General features: G+C 42.0%; 1 protein-coding gene across 3 annotated transcripts in view; it reads left to right on the top strand.

Moving 5' to 3' along the window:
- Positions 1–15916, top strand: part of LOC126473596 (phospholipase D1) — a 182442-nt gene that overhangs the window by 141411 nt on the left and 25115 nt on the right. For all 3 annotated transcript variants that reach the window (XM_050100744.1, XM_050100743.1, XM_050100745.1), the window contains one exon: positions 11457–11582. In XM_050100744.1, coding sequence (XP_049956701.1) covers positions 11457–11582 — 126 coding nt within the window. The remainder of the gene's footprint in view (positions 1–11456; positions 11583–15916) is intronic.

The following is a 15916-nucleotide window of genomic DNA, read 5'->3' as shown; positions in this document are numbered from 1 at the left end:
GTAAGTGACAATGATAAACTTTCAACATTACAGAAAAAGAAGCACCTGAGTCAAGTAACGCCCGGGTAGGATGACTGGTGAAGTTGGCATTGATAAGATTTCCTGTCATCTTAGTCCATGGAGGATTTTTATCTGTGGTGAGAACACTTCCATAGATAGTATCGTCACTTAGTTTTCTTGAGTTTGGCAGCTAGACGAGTGGTTGTTACCTCCGTACGACAATGGGGAATGACTGCATCGTCTTGGGGCGTGACCTCGTCCAGGGTGCAGCGATGAGCTTCATTCTTCAGGTCGCTTGTAATCATCTTCCATTGGCCATACTGTTATTGATCTCTACCTTTCCCAATGCCCGACAGATTCCAAACCAACAACATCCTTCCTAGTCGCCATCATGAACTATATTCTCACGCACAATTACTTCTCCCTTGAAGGCATTACCTACAAACAAATCTGGGGTATGGCTATGGTCACAGGCATGGCACCATCCTATGCCAACCTATTCATGGCCCATCTAGAGGAACCCTTCCTAAAAACCCAGAATCCTAAACCCCCTCACCTGGTTCAGATTCACTGATGACATCTTTGCTATCTGGATCAAAGGTGAGGACACCCTATCCACAGTACTCCAGAACCTCAACTACTTCTCCCCCATTTGCTTCACCTAGTCCTACTCAACACAACAAGCCACCTTCCTAGATGTTGACCTCCACCTCAAAGATGGCTGCGTCTGAACCTCTGTCAATATCAAACCTACTAGCCACCAGCAGTACCTCCACTTCGACAGATGCCACCCGTTCAATACCAAGAAGTCCCTTCCATACAGCCTAGCCACCCGTGGTCGTCGCATCTGCAGTGACTAGCAGTCCTTCTTGAAATATGCCGAGGGTATCACTGAAGCCTTCATTGACCGTAATTATCCTCTCAACCTTGTAGAAGAACAAATCTGTCGTGCCTTATCTTTCCAGTCTCTCACCACCTCTCAAAGTCCCACCGTCCAGCCACAGAGGAACATTCCCCTCGTAACCCAGCACCACCCAGCACTGGAGCAACTGAATTACATTCTCCGCCAGGGTTTCAATTGCCTCTCATCCTGCCCTGAGATGAGAAAAGTCGTGCCCACTGTCCTTCCCACGCCTCCCACAGTGTTATTCCGCTGTCCACCGAACTTACTCATCCATCCTTACACAATCCCTGTTCCCAATCCCTTACCACATGGCCCATACCCTGTAATAGACCTAGATGCAAGACCTGTCCCATACATCCTCCCGCCGCCATCCACCCCAGTCTGGTCACTAACATCACCTATCTCATCAAAGGCAGGGCCATCTGTGAAACCAGCCATGTGGTCTACAAGCTAGGCTGCAACCACTGTGCTGCATTCTATGTAGGCATGGCAAGCAACAAGCTCTCTGTCCGCGTGAATGGCCACCGACAAACTGCGGCCAAGAAATAAGTGGACCACCCTGTTCCATGACTGCTTCACAGCCTGTGCCCTATGGATCGTTCCCACCAACGCCAGTTTTTCTGAACTGTGCAGGTGGGAAACTTCCCTTCAATACATCCTACAATCTCGTAACCCTCCTGACTTCAACCTCTGTTATTCACTGTCCTCAACAATCAAGCCCCCTTCCCTGTTCCCATTCCAGCACTACACAGTCGTCATCCCACCGCCACACCCAGTCTTTTTATTTCTCTCCTTTTCCACTACTCACCCCCCGCCCCCCTCCCCTGCCCTCCGTCTAACCTGCAGCACTTCACTATCTGCTGCCCCCACCATACTATCCCTCCCCGTCTCAGTCTCCTCCTTATCCAGTCCCCACTTCCATCATGCACTGGTGTTGCTGCTCGCAGTGTGCTTTCCGTTGCCTGAGGCTGCAGTCGTGTGTGTGTGTGTGTGTGTGTGTGTGTGTGTGTGTGTGTGTGCGCGTGCGCGCTTATTAGTGATGAAGGCCAATGTCCGAAAGCTTTAATTGTGGAAGTCTTTTTTTTGTTGTGCCTATCTGAGACTGAGCATCTCCACTGTATGGTGAGTAGCAACTTTCCGTCTCATAATATTGTTACATTCCATCCTGTATTTTTCATTGTTTGATTTCTTCATAAATATTCCCTATTACCTCCTCAAGTATGAGGTAGACATTTGAGGCCACTATCTCTTGTGTGCTCAGTACAAGATCTCTGGCCGCCTTAAACCTCTGTATCTTTTCCGTTACTACCTGTTGCTGAAAACGCTCCACTGTGCTGGTGGTGGTGGTGGTGGTGGTGGTGGTGGTGGTGGTGGTGGTCCTCCACACTTGGGAGTCAATGGTACCTCTTTCATCCGACCCCTTGATGGACTGTTGTTTTCATCTTCTATTGGAAGGAGTTGATAAATGTCTTCTGTGACTCCTTTCATCAAACGTGAAATTCTGTCAACTTCTGTCATACTGAGATTAACGATGTTGCATAGGGCCATAACATTTTATATGGACGATTGTGTTGTTTCCCCATGCCTGATGTGCCGTTGACTTACTTGACTTACAGCTGGCTTGGAATCCATTGGTCTCCTGAATATACAGAGCTCTGGAATGATCTGGCTTGTATTCTGGCTCTTGTCCGTGTAAAAGATGGCTTTTACATTGCGTAATTAGTCACGGTGATGCAGATGTTTTGAAGTATCCAGTGTCTCTACCAAACCATGCCACATCGTAACCACACGAAGTCCAAATACAAAAGCAGACTAGTCAGTGAAGTACAACACTTAGCACTGAAAGCACATTTATTATAGACACTAAATGTACAGCCAGAACAGTGCTGACTTCCGGAAAGAGAATGCTGCTATTTATACCAACATAGAATATTTAAAAACAAGTAAACTTTACAAGTGTAAAAGTTTTGAAAATCTTCCAGAAATTTAAATACTAAATAACAAATAGTTCCTGGTGGTTGGATTTGAACTGACGATCCACACTTCACAAGGCATGCAGTACAGCTTGCAGCAGCAATATTTGCTCTCCTGAACCATTCTTGCAATCACTGCAAGATGTCTGCTATGTATGATGATGATGATGATGATTGGTTTGTGGGGCACTCAACTGTGTGGTTATCAGCACCCATACAAATTCCCAACCTTTGCTCAGTACAACCTCATCACTTTCATGAATGATGATGAAATGATGAGGACAACACAAACACTCAGTCATCTCAAGGCAGGTGAAAATCGTTGACCCCACCGGGAATCGAACACAGGACCCCGTGCTCAGGAAGCAAGAACGTGACCGCAAGACCACAAGCTGCAGACGTTATGGAAGGTGTATCTACTTACTCTACAGCAAATTAAAATATATCTTTGACCATATATTTAACTACTTATTACATTTCAATGGAGGCTGTGGCCCATATTGCCAAAGGCTATAAACTGTAACAAAGTCACCTTTTCCACACTGTTTACACTAGAGTGACACGAAAACACTTATTCTACAAGAAGTCTAATGCTAAAACTTCAATGACATGCAGTCTGCAACCCCCCCCCCCCCCCTCCTCCCTTTCACCCCACCCTATGGCCCCCCTCAACACCATCCCCCATTCATAGTGCCACAAAAGTATGTAGTTTTTTTTGGGAGGGGGGTAATTAATGAGTTTGCTCCTTAAGCACAAAATCAATTTTTTTCCCCGTCTAGACTAATGCGTAATTGGAGTGGGTACTAGGGATATTGTAACTGTAACAGTTTCTTGATCACCATCTGACTCTGAGCTCAGAAAGCATTTGTTTTCCTTGAGAAGGTAATGCTTGCCCCTCGCAAGCCGTGACTATACAAACTAAAGGTAAACTTAGCAGAAACAGAAAATGGAAAAAACTGGAAACAGTATCATGACATGTTGCTGACCAAATTGTCAGTTGGTAGATAACATTTATTTCACTGTCTATAGCTACTGTCTGTTCTTGTAAATGCCTTAAACAGACACAGCCCATGTTTCACAAACATTTTTAATGAGTGATTATTTATTGACATCCAAGCTGCTGTAGACTATGAATGAAAATGCAGTAACTCATGCAGAGAGGGGCTGATGTCACCCAAAATGGGGTAATTTAATTTTTATTAAAGAGCAATGCTGTATTTACATTGTGGTGACATTTTGTTTTCTCTGTTTCAAGCTATATCCCAGAACAGGTGATATGTAAGCCAGCTGAGAAGTTCAGTATTCCCACTATCATTTTTGCTTCATATGAGTTGTGGGTATTTAACATGATGATTAGCTTCAACAACACAGTGCCTTACTAGCCACAGTCTTATTGTGGGTAGGATTGTCTTTGTTGGGGTAGTATTGTATTGCTTTGAAGCAAGTTATTTGAGACTACAGTTAGCCATGGAAACATAACCTAAGAGCACCTCAATATTTTCACATACCTAAAGCATTGCTTACTCTCATTATATTATGGTAGAAATTGTAGAACCAACTGGTGATCAAATATTGCACCTATTGTAATCATTTTTCTTTTTGTCATTAACATCAGTGCTCCATGAATTAGTGCAGGATGTGACTTTTGCTTAAATTTTGTTCTTTTTTTTATTTATTTATTTATGTTGTGGGTACATAACAACTCGTCAGTTGATAATATTTTTGGCATTTGTATGTTAATTATAGTCACACAGAGATATGTAGGTACTCCACAAACTACCTTATGGAGTATGGTGGAGAATACACCATATACTGCCACATTTTTCCCCATTTCCTGTTTCATTCACAACCCGTGTGCAAGAATAAAGAATTCCAGTAAGCCTTCATAAAAACTCAAATTTCTCTGATTTCAGCATCACACTAACATCATAAGATACACATGAAAGGATGGTAGATGTCATTGAATTCTTCTTGTAACATGAAAGCTTTGAATTTTAAAATAAACCTCTCTGACACACAACTGCTCTTCTGTAGCACCAGCCAATGCAGTTGGGTGATCATCTCTATGACACTGGCACACTTACTATTGATGCCATAGTGAAATTTGCTGCTCTTCTTTGGTTCTGCCCCCCCATCTCTGCATTAACACTATTGACAAGAGTCTAGAATGCAAAGCAGTATCCCTAAATCCGACGAACAAGCATTTTGAATGTTACTTCCTGCACAGATGAAGTAAATTTGCTTAGAATTCTTGAAGTGAGCCTTTGTGTAGCATTCCCTCAACTGCCACTAGTTTTACATGGTTACTCCACTGCAGGTCATTGCAGGTGTTTCTGCTGATTTGCCAACCATATAATCAAATAATAATTTGTCTTCCTGACTCTTTCATGCAGTCCTTACACCAAGCAAGCAACACTTACAGACCTTCCTGACTTTTACTACATTTTTTTGGGGTTGAAGTGTCCCTCAGCCTTCTTAACTTCTGCTGTCATTTTATGGTGCTATAACTTCCCTACTATTTAAGCAACATGAGCCACAAACAGCCTCACATAGCTTTAATGTTACACACCACATCATTTATATAGATCATGAACAGTAATGATCCCTATAACACTCTCTTTGGGTACACATGAAATTGCTTTCACATTTAATGATCATTTCTGTTATAAATGACTTGCGTACCTGTCTCTGTTAGAAAGTCCTGACTCGAGTAACAACCCTGCTTCACTATTCTGTAAGCTCATCTTATGTTCACTAGATAACAATATATCATTGTACCAAATACACATGGAAAGTAAAGACATCAGCCGGAGTATCATAATCAACTGCCGTTGGATCTTGTGCATGATCAGTCTAGGTGGCACAGTGTACACCACACTGGAATTGCACACAGGAGGACAGTGGTTCAAATCCCCATCTGGCCATTCAGATTAAGGTTTCCCATGATATCCCCTAAAGTGCTTAAGGCAAATGGCAGGATGGTTCCTTTTGACAAAGGTACCATCAATATCCTTCCCTAATCTGAGCTTGTTCTTCATCTCTTAATGACCTCGTTGTTGACAGGGTGTCGAACTCTAATCTGCTGTCCCTTTTTTGGGTCTTGTGGCTGAACAGGGCAAGCTGAGTTTCAGAAGACTGCTATTTGTGGATTCTATACTGATTCCTACAGAGTAATCTTTCAAACCCAAAAAGTTTTCCATAATCCTGCAAAAGATTAGAATTAGTGTTGTAGGCCTGTATGTATGTGCATCTGTCTTGCGACATATGTATCTGTCTGATGGCATGTCTTGAATTTAGGACATTGTTTGAAATGAGGTTATCAAGGCAGTGAAGCATTCCAAGTGATTAGTAAAGGCACATGTCATTCTTATGATAAACTGCTGCTATAGGGGGATCAAGTTCTTGCCTTACACTAGCTGTATAGAACTGTTCAGGTGTCCCATCAAGATCAGTCACATGTTGTATCGTGCAGCACTGGTAGTTGATTTACTATTTTACAGCCACGTACTGTGATACCAATGACTTTGCTGTTCATCAACAATTGTGAGGAGGAAGTATATTACAGTCTTCCTCAATAAAACAGTTTCGGAAGATGCAATTCAGTATTTCATCCTCCTTTGTGTTATCTTCTGTATCAGTGCCAATATGATCATTGAACAACTGGAGAGATTACAGTGATCAGTTTATTGACTGAATTTAGGACCGAAATTTCCCTACAATTTTCACTATTATTACGTATGTAGTGTCTGTTCTTTCAGACGTGTCCAAAAGAACAGACACCATTTTTGATTCTATGACCATTTACATATATACATGATGTAAGTGGAACTCTGGCATCAGCCACAATTGGACATTGAAATAAATACAATGGTGACAAATGAAAATTTGCACCAAACTGTGACTCAAACCCAGATTTCCCCTGGTCGCCTTAACTGCTTCAACTGTACCAGCATGGTTTTCGTCCAACTCAAATTTTCGACTTGTCATACACTACACAAGTAGCATCCACTGTCCATTATCCTCATTGCTCGCTGCTTCACGTTATTCCCATAGGAGTTCACGACATAGTGTGCATTCGCAGTGAAGGTATTGTGAGGGTTTGTACCGACGAAGTGCCTTTTCTTACAGTTAGGCCTCGGCACTACTCAGACGACAATCCTGCAAAGTCCCAAAAACTCTTCTTGCGATGGCTTTCAAGCTACTAATAGAAAAGCCATGTACTGGTTAATGACTTGGTTTATTAAAATTCATTAATTCATAAAACATTGGAAACTTCAATTGACAACTTGAATGTATCATCTAGCTGAGTCAACATCAGGTCTGAACTAACTGAATGTTTTACATTGAATCTTGAATATATACTGTAGTTGTTGAGAAGTCCATGGCAAAGAACTTCTCCAGGAAGGGCTGCATGGCACAGCACACAGCTTTGCGCACTTGGAGGACACACTGTATGATGATGTAATCGCATAGTAAGGAGATCTTGCATTGCTGCAAGTCACCCCAGGAGTAACTCAAACATAAAGTTACCACCAAACAAAAACAGTATCACAGTAGTATTTTAACTAATGAACAAGAATTATATTTTGGCTGGACCTAGTTCAAAATATCTGCTCTCGTTCAGTCATACAAGACCCCAAATTCTGAACTTGTCACACACTACACATCTAGCAAACACTGTCCATTATACTCGTTGCACATAGATTCACCTGATTCCTGCAAGAGTTCCTGTAGTGTGCATCTGCACTGTGAAGGTACCACTTTAACTAGATTGCTAGATAGGGCTTTATTTTTGAACTCATTGAATACTTCTTGCATTTTTCTCCATACATTCATTGTGTCTTAATCCAGCTGTAGTTTGTCAACAAGGCTTTGGCTTCATTAAAATCTGTGATTATTTGCTCTTTGCTTTTATAACAACTTTGACGCAGCAGCTGAACCGAAGTTAGTCTTTCCGATCCCTCATAATCTTGATATCTTTCTTCGCATAAACATGTCAAGAGTTTTACCTATTGAAACTTCACCTTCTTCCCCAGAAATCAGTTGTGGGTTGTGGTTTCAGCACTAGGAAAGGCTGTGTAGCTCTTATGAGTGTGATCAAATTCTCAAATACCAGAGAGGCTTGCCAACTATTTTGTTTCAAAATACATGTTTTTGGCAGTTCTACCTAATGTACACTTCTCGAACATCTAACTGCACCTAACAGGCAACATGCAACATTGGAAAAGCATTGGCACAGTTCGACCTTTCTCTTTAAAATACTGGTGCCTTCACACATTTCAGTGTGGCGCATGACACGTACTCAGCCATTGACCTTTCGATCTGCAGCCCTAGCATATTACCATCTGTCAAATGGAGTGTGCATGACGACTTGTGCGGTAGTGACCACTTTCAGATCTTTCTGTCACTGCCACAGCGTCACTCTTCTGGGTGCCCCAGCAGATGGGCTATGAATAAGGCTGACTCGGACTTGTTCACCTCCATTGCCACTATTGAGCCTCTTTCCAGTGACACCATTGATGCGGTGGTTCACTCGGTCACCAATGGCATCGTTGCTGCCGCAGAATCTGCCAATTACTGGCCGCTTATGCTACACGTGTTTGTAGCTTGCTCGGGCATCCCAGCTATCCTGTTCCCTCAGTCGGTCATCCATCTTCTGGAACGGCGGCCCCGGTCAGGGTGTTCGATCGCAGTTTGCATCAGAGCTCTTCTCTCTGGGCTTGAGGTTTTCCCTCTTCCAGCTCTTTTCTGGGCCCCTCTACATATACTCCCGTCGCGTGTGCCGCGCCCATGCCTTCAGCTCGATTTGGCACAGGGCCCAAAGGACTCAGTCCCTCCTGAGGCCCTCCGCCGCCACTTTCTTTCCATCCTTGCCACATTTCAAGGCTCTGACGTTGTCTATACTGATGGTTCGATGGTAGCTGGTCGTGTCGGTTATGCTCTTACTTTAGGGATCATTATGAACGACACTCATTGCCGGTTGGCTGCAATGTTTTCACTGCCAAGCTGGTCACCATCTCTCGCGCCTAGGGTATATCCGCTCCTGGTCAGGTGAGTCCTTCGTTATCTGTAGTGACTCCCTGAGTGGTTTACGAGCTATCGACCAGTGTATCCCTCACTCTCATCTGGTGATGGCTATCCAGAAGTCCCTCCATACTCTTGCCCGTTGCGGCCGCTCTGTGGTCTTTGCATGGACCCCGGGTCATGTCAGCATCCTGGGAAATGAATGTGTTGACACGCTGGGCAAACAGGCTGTCAGTGCACCAGCCTTGGAGAGTGACCTCAGGTCAGTTTTGTGGCAGAAGGTACTCCGCACCTTGGGTGAAGAATGTCGCACCCTTCCTTCACCCAACGAACTTCGGGCCATCAAGGAGGCTACCGGTGCATGGCGCTCCTCCTTGTGGGTCTCTCGCAAGGACTCTGTTGTCCTCTGCCGGCTGCGCATTGGCCACACCTGGATAACACACAGCTATTTATTGCACCGCGAGAACCTGCCTTCATGTCGCTGTGGGTCAGCTTTGACGGTGGTCCACATCTTGTTGGACTGCCCGCTTTTAACTCAGCTCAGCCAAACGTTTGCACTGCTTGATATGCTTCCTGCACTTTTATCAGATGATGTTGCGATGGCAGATTTAGTTTTGAGTATTATTCGTGCAGGGGGGTTTTTATCACTTGATCTAAGTGTTTGTCCTTTTTTTTTGTGTTGAGTCTGGCATTGGGGTTTTTAGTGCATTTCTTGGTGGTTGGCTTTTCCTTTTTTGTTTCTATGGTCGGCCAACCACTGTCACACTCAGTGTAATTTTAATTCCTTTTTCCTGGTCTCTGTCTGTGTCTTTCTTGTCCTGTGTTGTCTCTTGTCATCTCCATTGTTTGTTCTTATTCTTTGTGGGTGTTTCAAGTTCATGGAAAAAGGGACCAATGGCCCTAGTAGTCTGGTCCTTTCAATCCCACAAATCAACCAACCAGTCTAACTGCACCTAATGTACCAAAAAGAACCGTGCAAGTAATTCTCTTTATCAAGCAAAAGCCATTAGCAAGCAAGGAAGTTGCTAGCAATGGAATGTATTGACAAATGTTTCATGCCCTTATTTTATGTAACCATTCGCGAAACTTGTGCCAGGTGATGACACTTAAGTTACTTTGCTCTGGTGCTTTCTAGTGAGACGCTTACAAATTTAGCATGCTTTTGCTACAGTGGATAAATTGCCAATGACAGAAACATAAAAGTATGTTTAACACTATCAAAACCTTGATATTAATCATTGATTAAAGATGCATCAAAACATAATAAATAGATGAAGAGATAGGGAATTGAGAGTGAAGGTTGAACCACTCTGTTGATCCCCTTCATTGTAATTAGCAGTATGTGAAAAATCATGTGGAGGCTGGTTTGGACTCCCTTAGGCTCAGCTAGCTGCCCCTTCTGGAAGCCTATAACAGCTGTACTCTACAGAAGCCACACCTTCAAACCTCTGTTACATGGAACTAAATGACATTTACCATCTGTGTAGTATCAATAGTTCTGAAAAAGTTGACAGTCATTATTTAATCTGTGGAGAAAATGTCCTAAATCCTTCCTGATAATTCAAATTCCGTAATACACTATTTAAAAATATATTTTAATGTATCTCTTGGGGTGGTTCTGCCTAAGATTTGTTAACTGTTTCTTGTCACACTTACAATGCAAAAATATTATCCTGCCTTATCATTCCTGTCAATATCTGTAGCCACTGATATTGTAATAACCATATTATCACTGATACCAGTACACAGCTCATGGTCTTGCAGTAGCGTTCTCGCTTCCCGCGCACGGGGTCCCGGGTTCGATTCCCAGCGGGGTCAGCGATTTTCTCTGCCTCGTGATGACTGGGTGTTGTGTGTTCTTCATCATCATTGACTCACAAGTTGCCGAAGTGGCATCAACTAAAAAGGACTTGCAATACGGCAGCCAAACTTCTCCGCATGGGGCCTCCCAGCCAACAATGCCATACGATCATTTCATTTTTCATTTTTTCACTGATACCCTCCTGAATTATCTAGCTCAAAAAGTTATGATCTGTTTGTTAGTGAGGGATTGAAGATTTTACTGCCAAAAATCCATTCTTTGAGTAACTGCTCAAGGTGAATCTCTGTTCCTGTCTCCTGCTTTAATCAGTAACTTCTGTCTGAAGGAAGCTACAATAACCTCATTTATTTAATTGAGTACTTTACACCAATAAATATGCCATTGTCCCTGGTGTCTGTCCTACCCTTGCAGTGCATTTCCAATCATAATTCAAGATTTGGTTTCATTTAGCTTTACATTACTAATGCTACATGGGCATTATTATGTTATTGTTAATAATTGAGATATGGTGTTAAAGAGGTGCTCTTACAATGGTAACTCCTTCAATTAACGAATGCCATATTAACATCACCTTCTTCTGCCCCGAGAGGAAGTAGTAATGAGGTTGATATACTCTTTATAGTTACATATATTCCTTACAATTAATGCTAGAATGTATTAGTACTACGCTATGCATTTTGTACAAGTTGTGGTGGCAAAGTAAGTGATTTCACTTCTTTGTTTATATGTATAGGCAGAGAGCAGTATTCAGAGTTTTTGTTGTCATGCCACTACTTCCTGGCTTTGAAGGAGATGTTGGGAGCCCTACAAGTACTGCACTGCATGCTGTCACCCACTGGAATTATGCATCAATTTCAAGGTATGTATCAGTACTGCACATCTACCTGTAATATTTAACACAAACAGACTTTTTCAACCCTGTACACCCAAATTTGTAACTGCTCATTCAAATTTGGAGAAAATATCATTAGCATAATGTCGTACTATTAGCAACACTATGCTTGTGGCAAAGCACTTGGCAAATAAGTTGAACAGAACAAATAGTGTGTTGAAAAGGGGTTATTAAGATAAGCCTCAACAAAAGTAATACAAGAATGATGGATATTCTGATTAAAATAGATGATACCGAATAAATTAAATTAAATATGAGATGGAAAAGATTTCCGTTCATAGCAAAATAACTGACAACAGTTTAAGTAAGGAGGTTAAAAATGCAGGCTTTTAATAGGAAGAACAGCATTCCTGAAAAGGAGAAATGTATTAATGTCAAATATAAATTTCGAGGTTTTAGTCTCGTACTAAAGTTAAATGTGGACAATGAACAGTTCAGACAAGGAGAGCATAGAAGCTTTTGAAATTTGGTGGTACATAAGAATAATAAAGATTAAATGAATAGGTAGAATAATTAATGACAAGATGCTGAATCAAATTGGGAAGAAATGAAATTTATGGTGTAACTTCAGTAAAAGAAGGGATCAGTTGATAGGACACCTCAGGTTGATAGGACAAACCATGAGGCATCAAGGAGTCATCAATTTGGTAATGGAGGGATGTGAAGGGGCTAAATATTGTAGAGGGAAATAAAGGCTTGACTGCTGTAAGCAGGTTTGAGTGGATGCAGGTTGCAGTAGTTATGCAGAGAGGAAGAGGCTTGCACATGATAGACCAACATGGAGAGCTGCATCAAACCAGTGTACAGCTTTGATTGAGTATCATGTGTGCTACAGAGAAGCAGTGAATTGAAATTCACCTGATGTTCAGTCTTTCAGACACTATTCTTCTCATCTGAAAAAAGACTGGTAAAAAAACTTTCTGATTTACCTGAACTGTTTCAGTACTGTGAGAACCATAAAGTCCTTGGTGATAGTGTTTCAGATACTAAGTGTAACATTTTACCAACCACTTCTTCTGAAAATAATCTGATTATGTAAATTCAACAATGGCTGTTTTGTGGTAGACCACGATAATTATCACCATCAACATACATTGTTAACAGGCTCTCACTCTTCCAAAATGCAAATACCTCTAATTTTTTCTGTTATTTGTGTATTGATAAAAGATATAAAGCAGTCAATAATAAGCAGCAGCTGCTTAATTGTAACTGATGAATTGGCAGTCTTTTTAAAAATAGACTTTCCCATTAGTTTTACTACTATGTCCCTACAGAACTTGTATAAGCAGAAAGGTCTGTCAGTTCAATAATACAAGGATCGCTTTTTAAGTTGTTCCAAATGACCATAAGTGCTTAAAGAAACTGCGCTGTGGAGAAATTTGGAAATTTCATGTAAAGGTTTCCGTTGGATAATTTTTGTACAATCTTGTAGGGGACTAACTCAACAACAGTGTATCAAATTACTTTATTCAACTTTTTCAGGCTTTCTTGTCATTGACAACAAACCAGTTGTTATTGCAAAAATCATGGATGACGTGAGCAATGTGACTGAAGAGGTTAGGCATGTAACTTACTGCTAGGTGCATTCTTAGTCACGTCAGAGACTACAGTACATTCAGTTTTGCATCTTTAATGCATCAAAAAAGATCTGTTCTCTGCGCATATTACACAGTTTGAAGCTCAAAAACTGGCTCATGCCAGTTGGTGGAAGGAGGAGAATCAACCAAGGAAATGAAAAATTTGTATACTCATCATAACAGAAGAGAGATATACACATATGAGCTCAGAAGTAAGCAGCAGTCAATTGCTTGAGTGTCAATGCTGAATGATATATAACAGTTTGTTTGTGACAAGTAACCAAAGTCAGAAAAAAATTCAAAAACGTCACATCTTTCATCATCACGGCAATGACAGCTATCAAACAGTTGATCATTTGAGGGGTGAAAAATCGAATTACTGTCTCGTTGTCTGAGTTATCACCAGAAGACTTCTTTTTATGTCCTTACATCAAACAAAAACTGTGTGGACAGTTATTTTCAACACCTCAAGAAATTGTTGGATCTTTTCTAAGCCATATTATTAAGGGTCAGACTGAACCCTGCCCCCCTCCCAGAATTGTTTCAAATGTATGCTAAAGTGTGTGAATTTTAAAGTTGGGTATTTTCAGAAACAATAAAACAGTTTATGCCAAAAATTTTTGCTTGTATTATTTTTGTAAAAACTTAACAGGTGGCCCTCATAATTAACTGTGTGATTTCAGTGTCTCAATGCCAATTACAGGTGAGGTATTAATTTTTGTTTGCCATTTTTGACTGATATACGGGGAACTGTGTAACATTTGTTGGTAACGTGAAATGTTGAAAATTATTGGCTGTGAGCTCAGTGAATCAAATTGGTCATTGGAGGGCTATAGCAGTAGTGTATGCAGTAGAAGACGTACAGAGAAAGGCAGTGCAGAGCATGGACAGGGATATGAGGCACCTATTGGAAGAGTAAGTAAATATGAGTAAAGGCAGGGAACAGAGTGAAAGAAGACAGTTAAATAGGACAGAAACTGAGAGATGCAGAACATGGAAAGGGAATGTACAAAGGGCTAAGGGCACAGAACTGGGATAATGAGAAGAAAACAAAAATTAGTAAAATCAAATAAAAAGCAAAACTATAAAGAGAAACAGTGGACATAATAGAATAGTAGCCAAGTTAAAAATGCAAAGTTTTAATGTTGTAAGTGGGTGTACATTTCAAATGTCATTCATCTGGAGATATTTTTGTTTTCGCTAATTTTTTCCACTTTGAGATTTCTATTATCATAACACTTAATTATTTAAACATTCCAAATGTGTTGTTGCAGAAGATGAAGCAGAGATACACTATGTGATCAAAAGTATCCGGACACCCCCAAAAGCCGGCCGCGGTGGTCTAGCGGTTCTGGGCGCTCAGTCCGGAGCCGCGCGACTGCTACGGTCGCAGGTTCAAGTCCTGCCTCGGGCATGGATGTGTATGATGCCCTTGGGTTAGTTAGGTTTAAGTAGTTCTAAGTTCTAGGGGACTGATGACCACAGATGTTAAGTCCCATAGTGCTCAGAGCCATTTGAACCATTTGAACACCCCCAAAAACATACGTGTTTGATATTAGGTGCATTGTGCTGTAACCTAGTGCCAGGTACTCCATATCAGCACCTCAGTAGTCATTAGACATCATGAGAGAGCAGAATGGAGTGCTCCGTGGAACTGAGACTTCAAACATGGTCACGTGATTGGGTGTCACTTGGGTCAGACTTACGTATGCAAGATTTCCACACTCCTAAACATCCCCACGTCCACTGTTTATGATGTCATAGAGAAGTGGAAATGTGAAGGGACACGTACAGCACAAAAACGTACAGGCCGACCTCGTCTGTTGACTGACAGAGACCGCCGACAGTTGAAGAGGGTCGTAATGTGTAATTAGCAGACATCTATCCAGATCATGACTCAGGAATTCCAGACTGCATCAGGATCCACTGCAAGTACTACGACAGTTAGGCAGGAGGTGAGGAAGCTTGGATTTCATAGTCGAGCAGCTGCTCATAAGCCACACATTATGCTGGTAAATGGCAAACGGCGTCTCGCTTGGTGTAAGGAGTGTGAACATTGCAGGATGGAACAGTGGAAAAATGTCGTGTGGAGTGACAAATCATGGTACACAATGTAGCAATCCGATGGCAGGGTGTGGGTATGGTGAATGCCCAGTGAATGTCATCTGCCAGCATGTGTAGTGCCAACAGTAAAATTTGGAGGAGGTGGTGTTATGGTGTGGTCGTGTTTTTCATGGAGGGGATTTGCACCCCCTTGTTGTTGTGTGTGGAACTATCACAGCACAGGCCTACATTGACGTTTTAAGCACCTCCTTGCTTCCCACTGTTGAAGAGCAATTCAGGGATGGTGATTGCATCTTTCAACACAGTCAAGCACCTGTTCATAATGCATGGCCTGGGGTGGAGTTGTTACAGATCAATAACATCACTGTAGTGGACTGGCCTGCACAGAATCCTGACTTGAATCCTGTAGAACACCTTTGGGTTATTTTGGAACGCCAACTTTGTGCCGGGCCTCACTGACTGACATCGATACCTCTCCTCAGTGCAGCACTCCGTGAAGAATGGGCTGCCATTCCCCAAGAAACATTCCAGCACCTTATTGAACGTATGCCTGCAAGAGTGGAAGCTGCCATCAAGGCTAAGGGTGGGCTAACACCGTACTGAATTCCAGTTTTACCGAAAGAGGGCACCAAGAACTTGTAAGTCATTTTCAGCCAGGTG

The sequence above is a fragment of the Schistocerca serialis genome, chromosome 4 (genome assembly GCF_023864345.2).
Source record: "Schistocerca serialis cubense isolate TAMUIC-IGC-003099 chromosome 4, iqSchSeri2.2, whole genome shotgun sequence".
In the NCBI taxonomy this organism is placed as follows: Eukaryota; Metazoa; Arthropoda; class Insecta; order Orthoptera; family Acrididae; genus Schistocerca; species Schistocerca serialis.
This window is presented reverse-complemented; position numbering and strand designations above follow the sequence as displayed.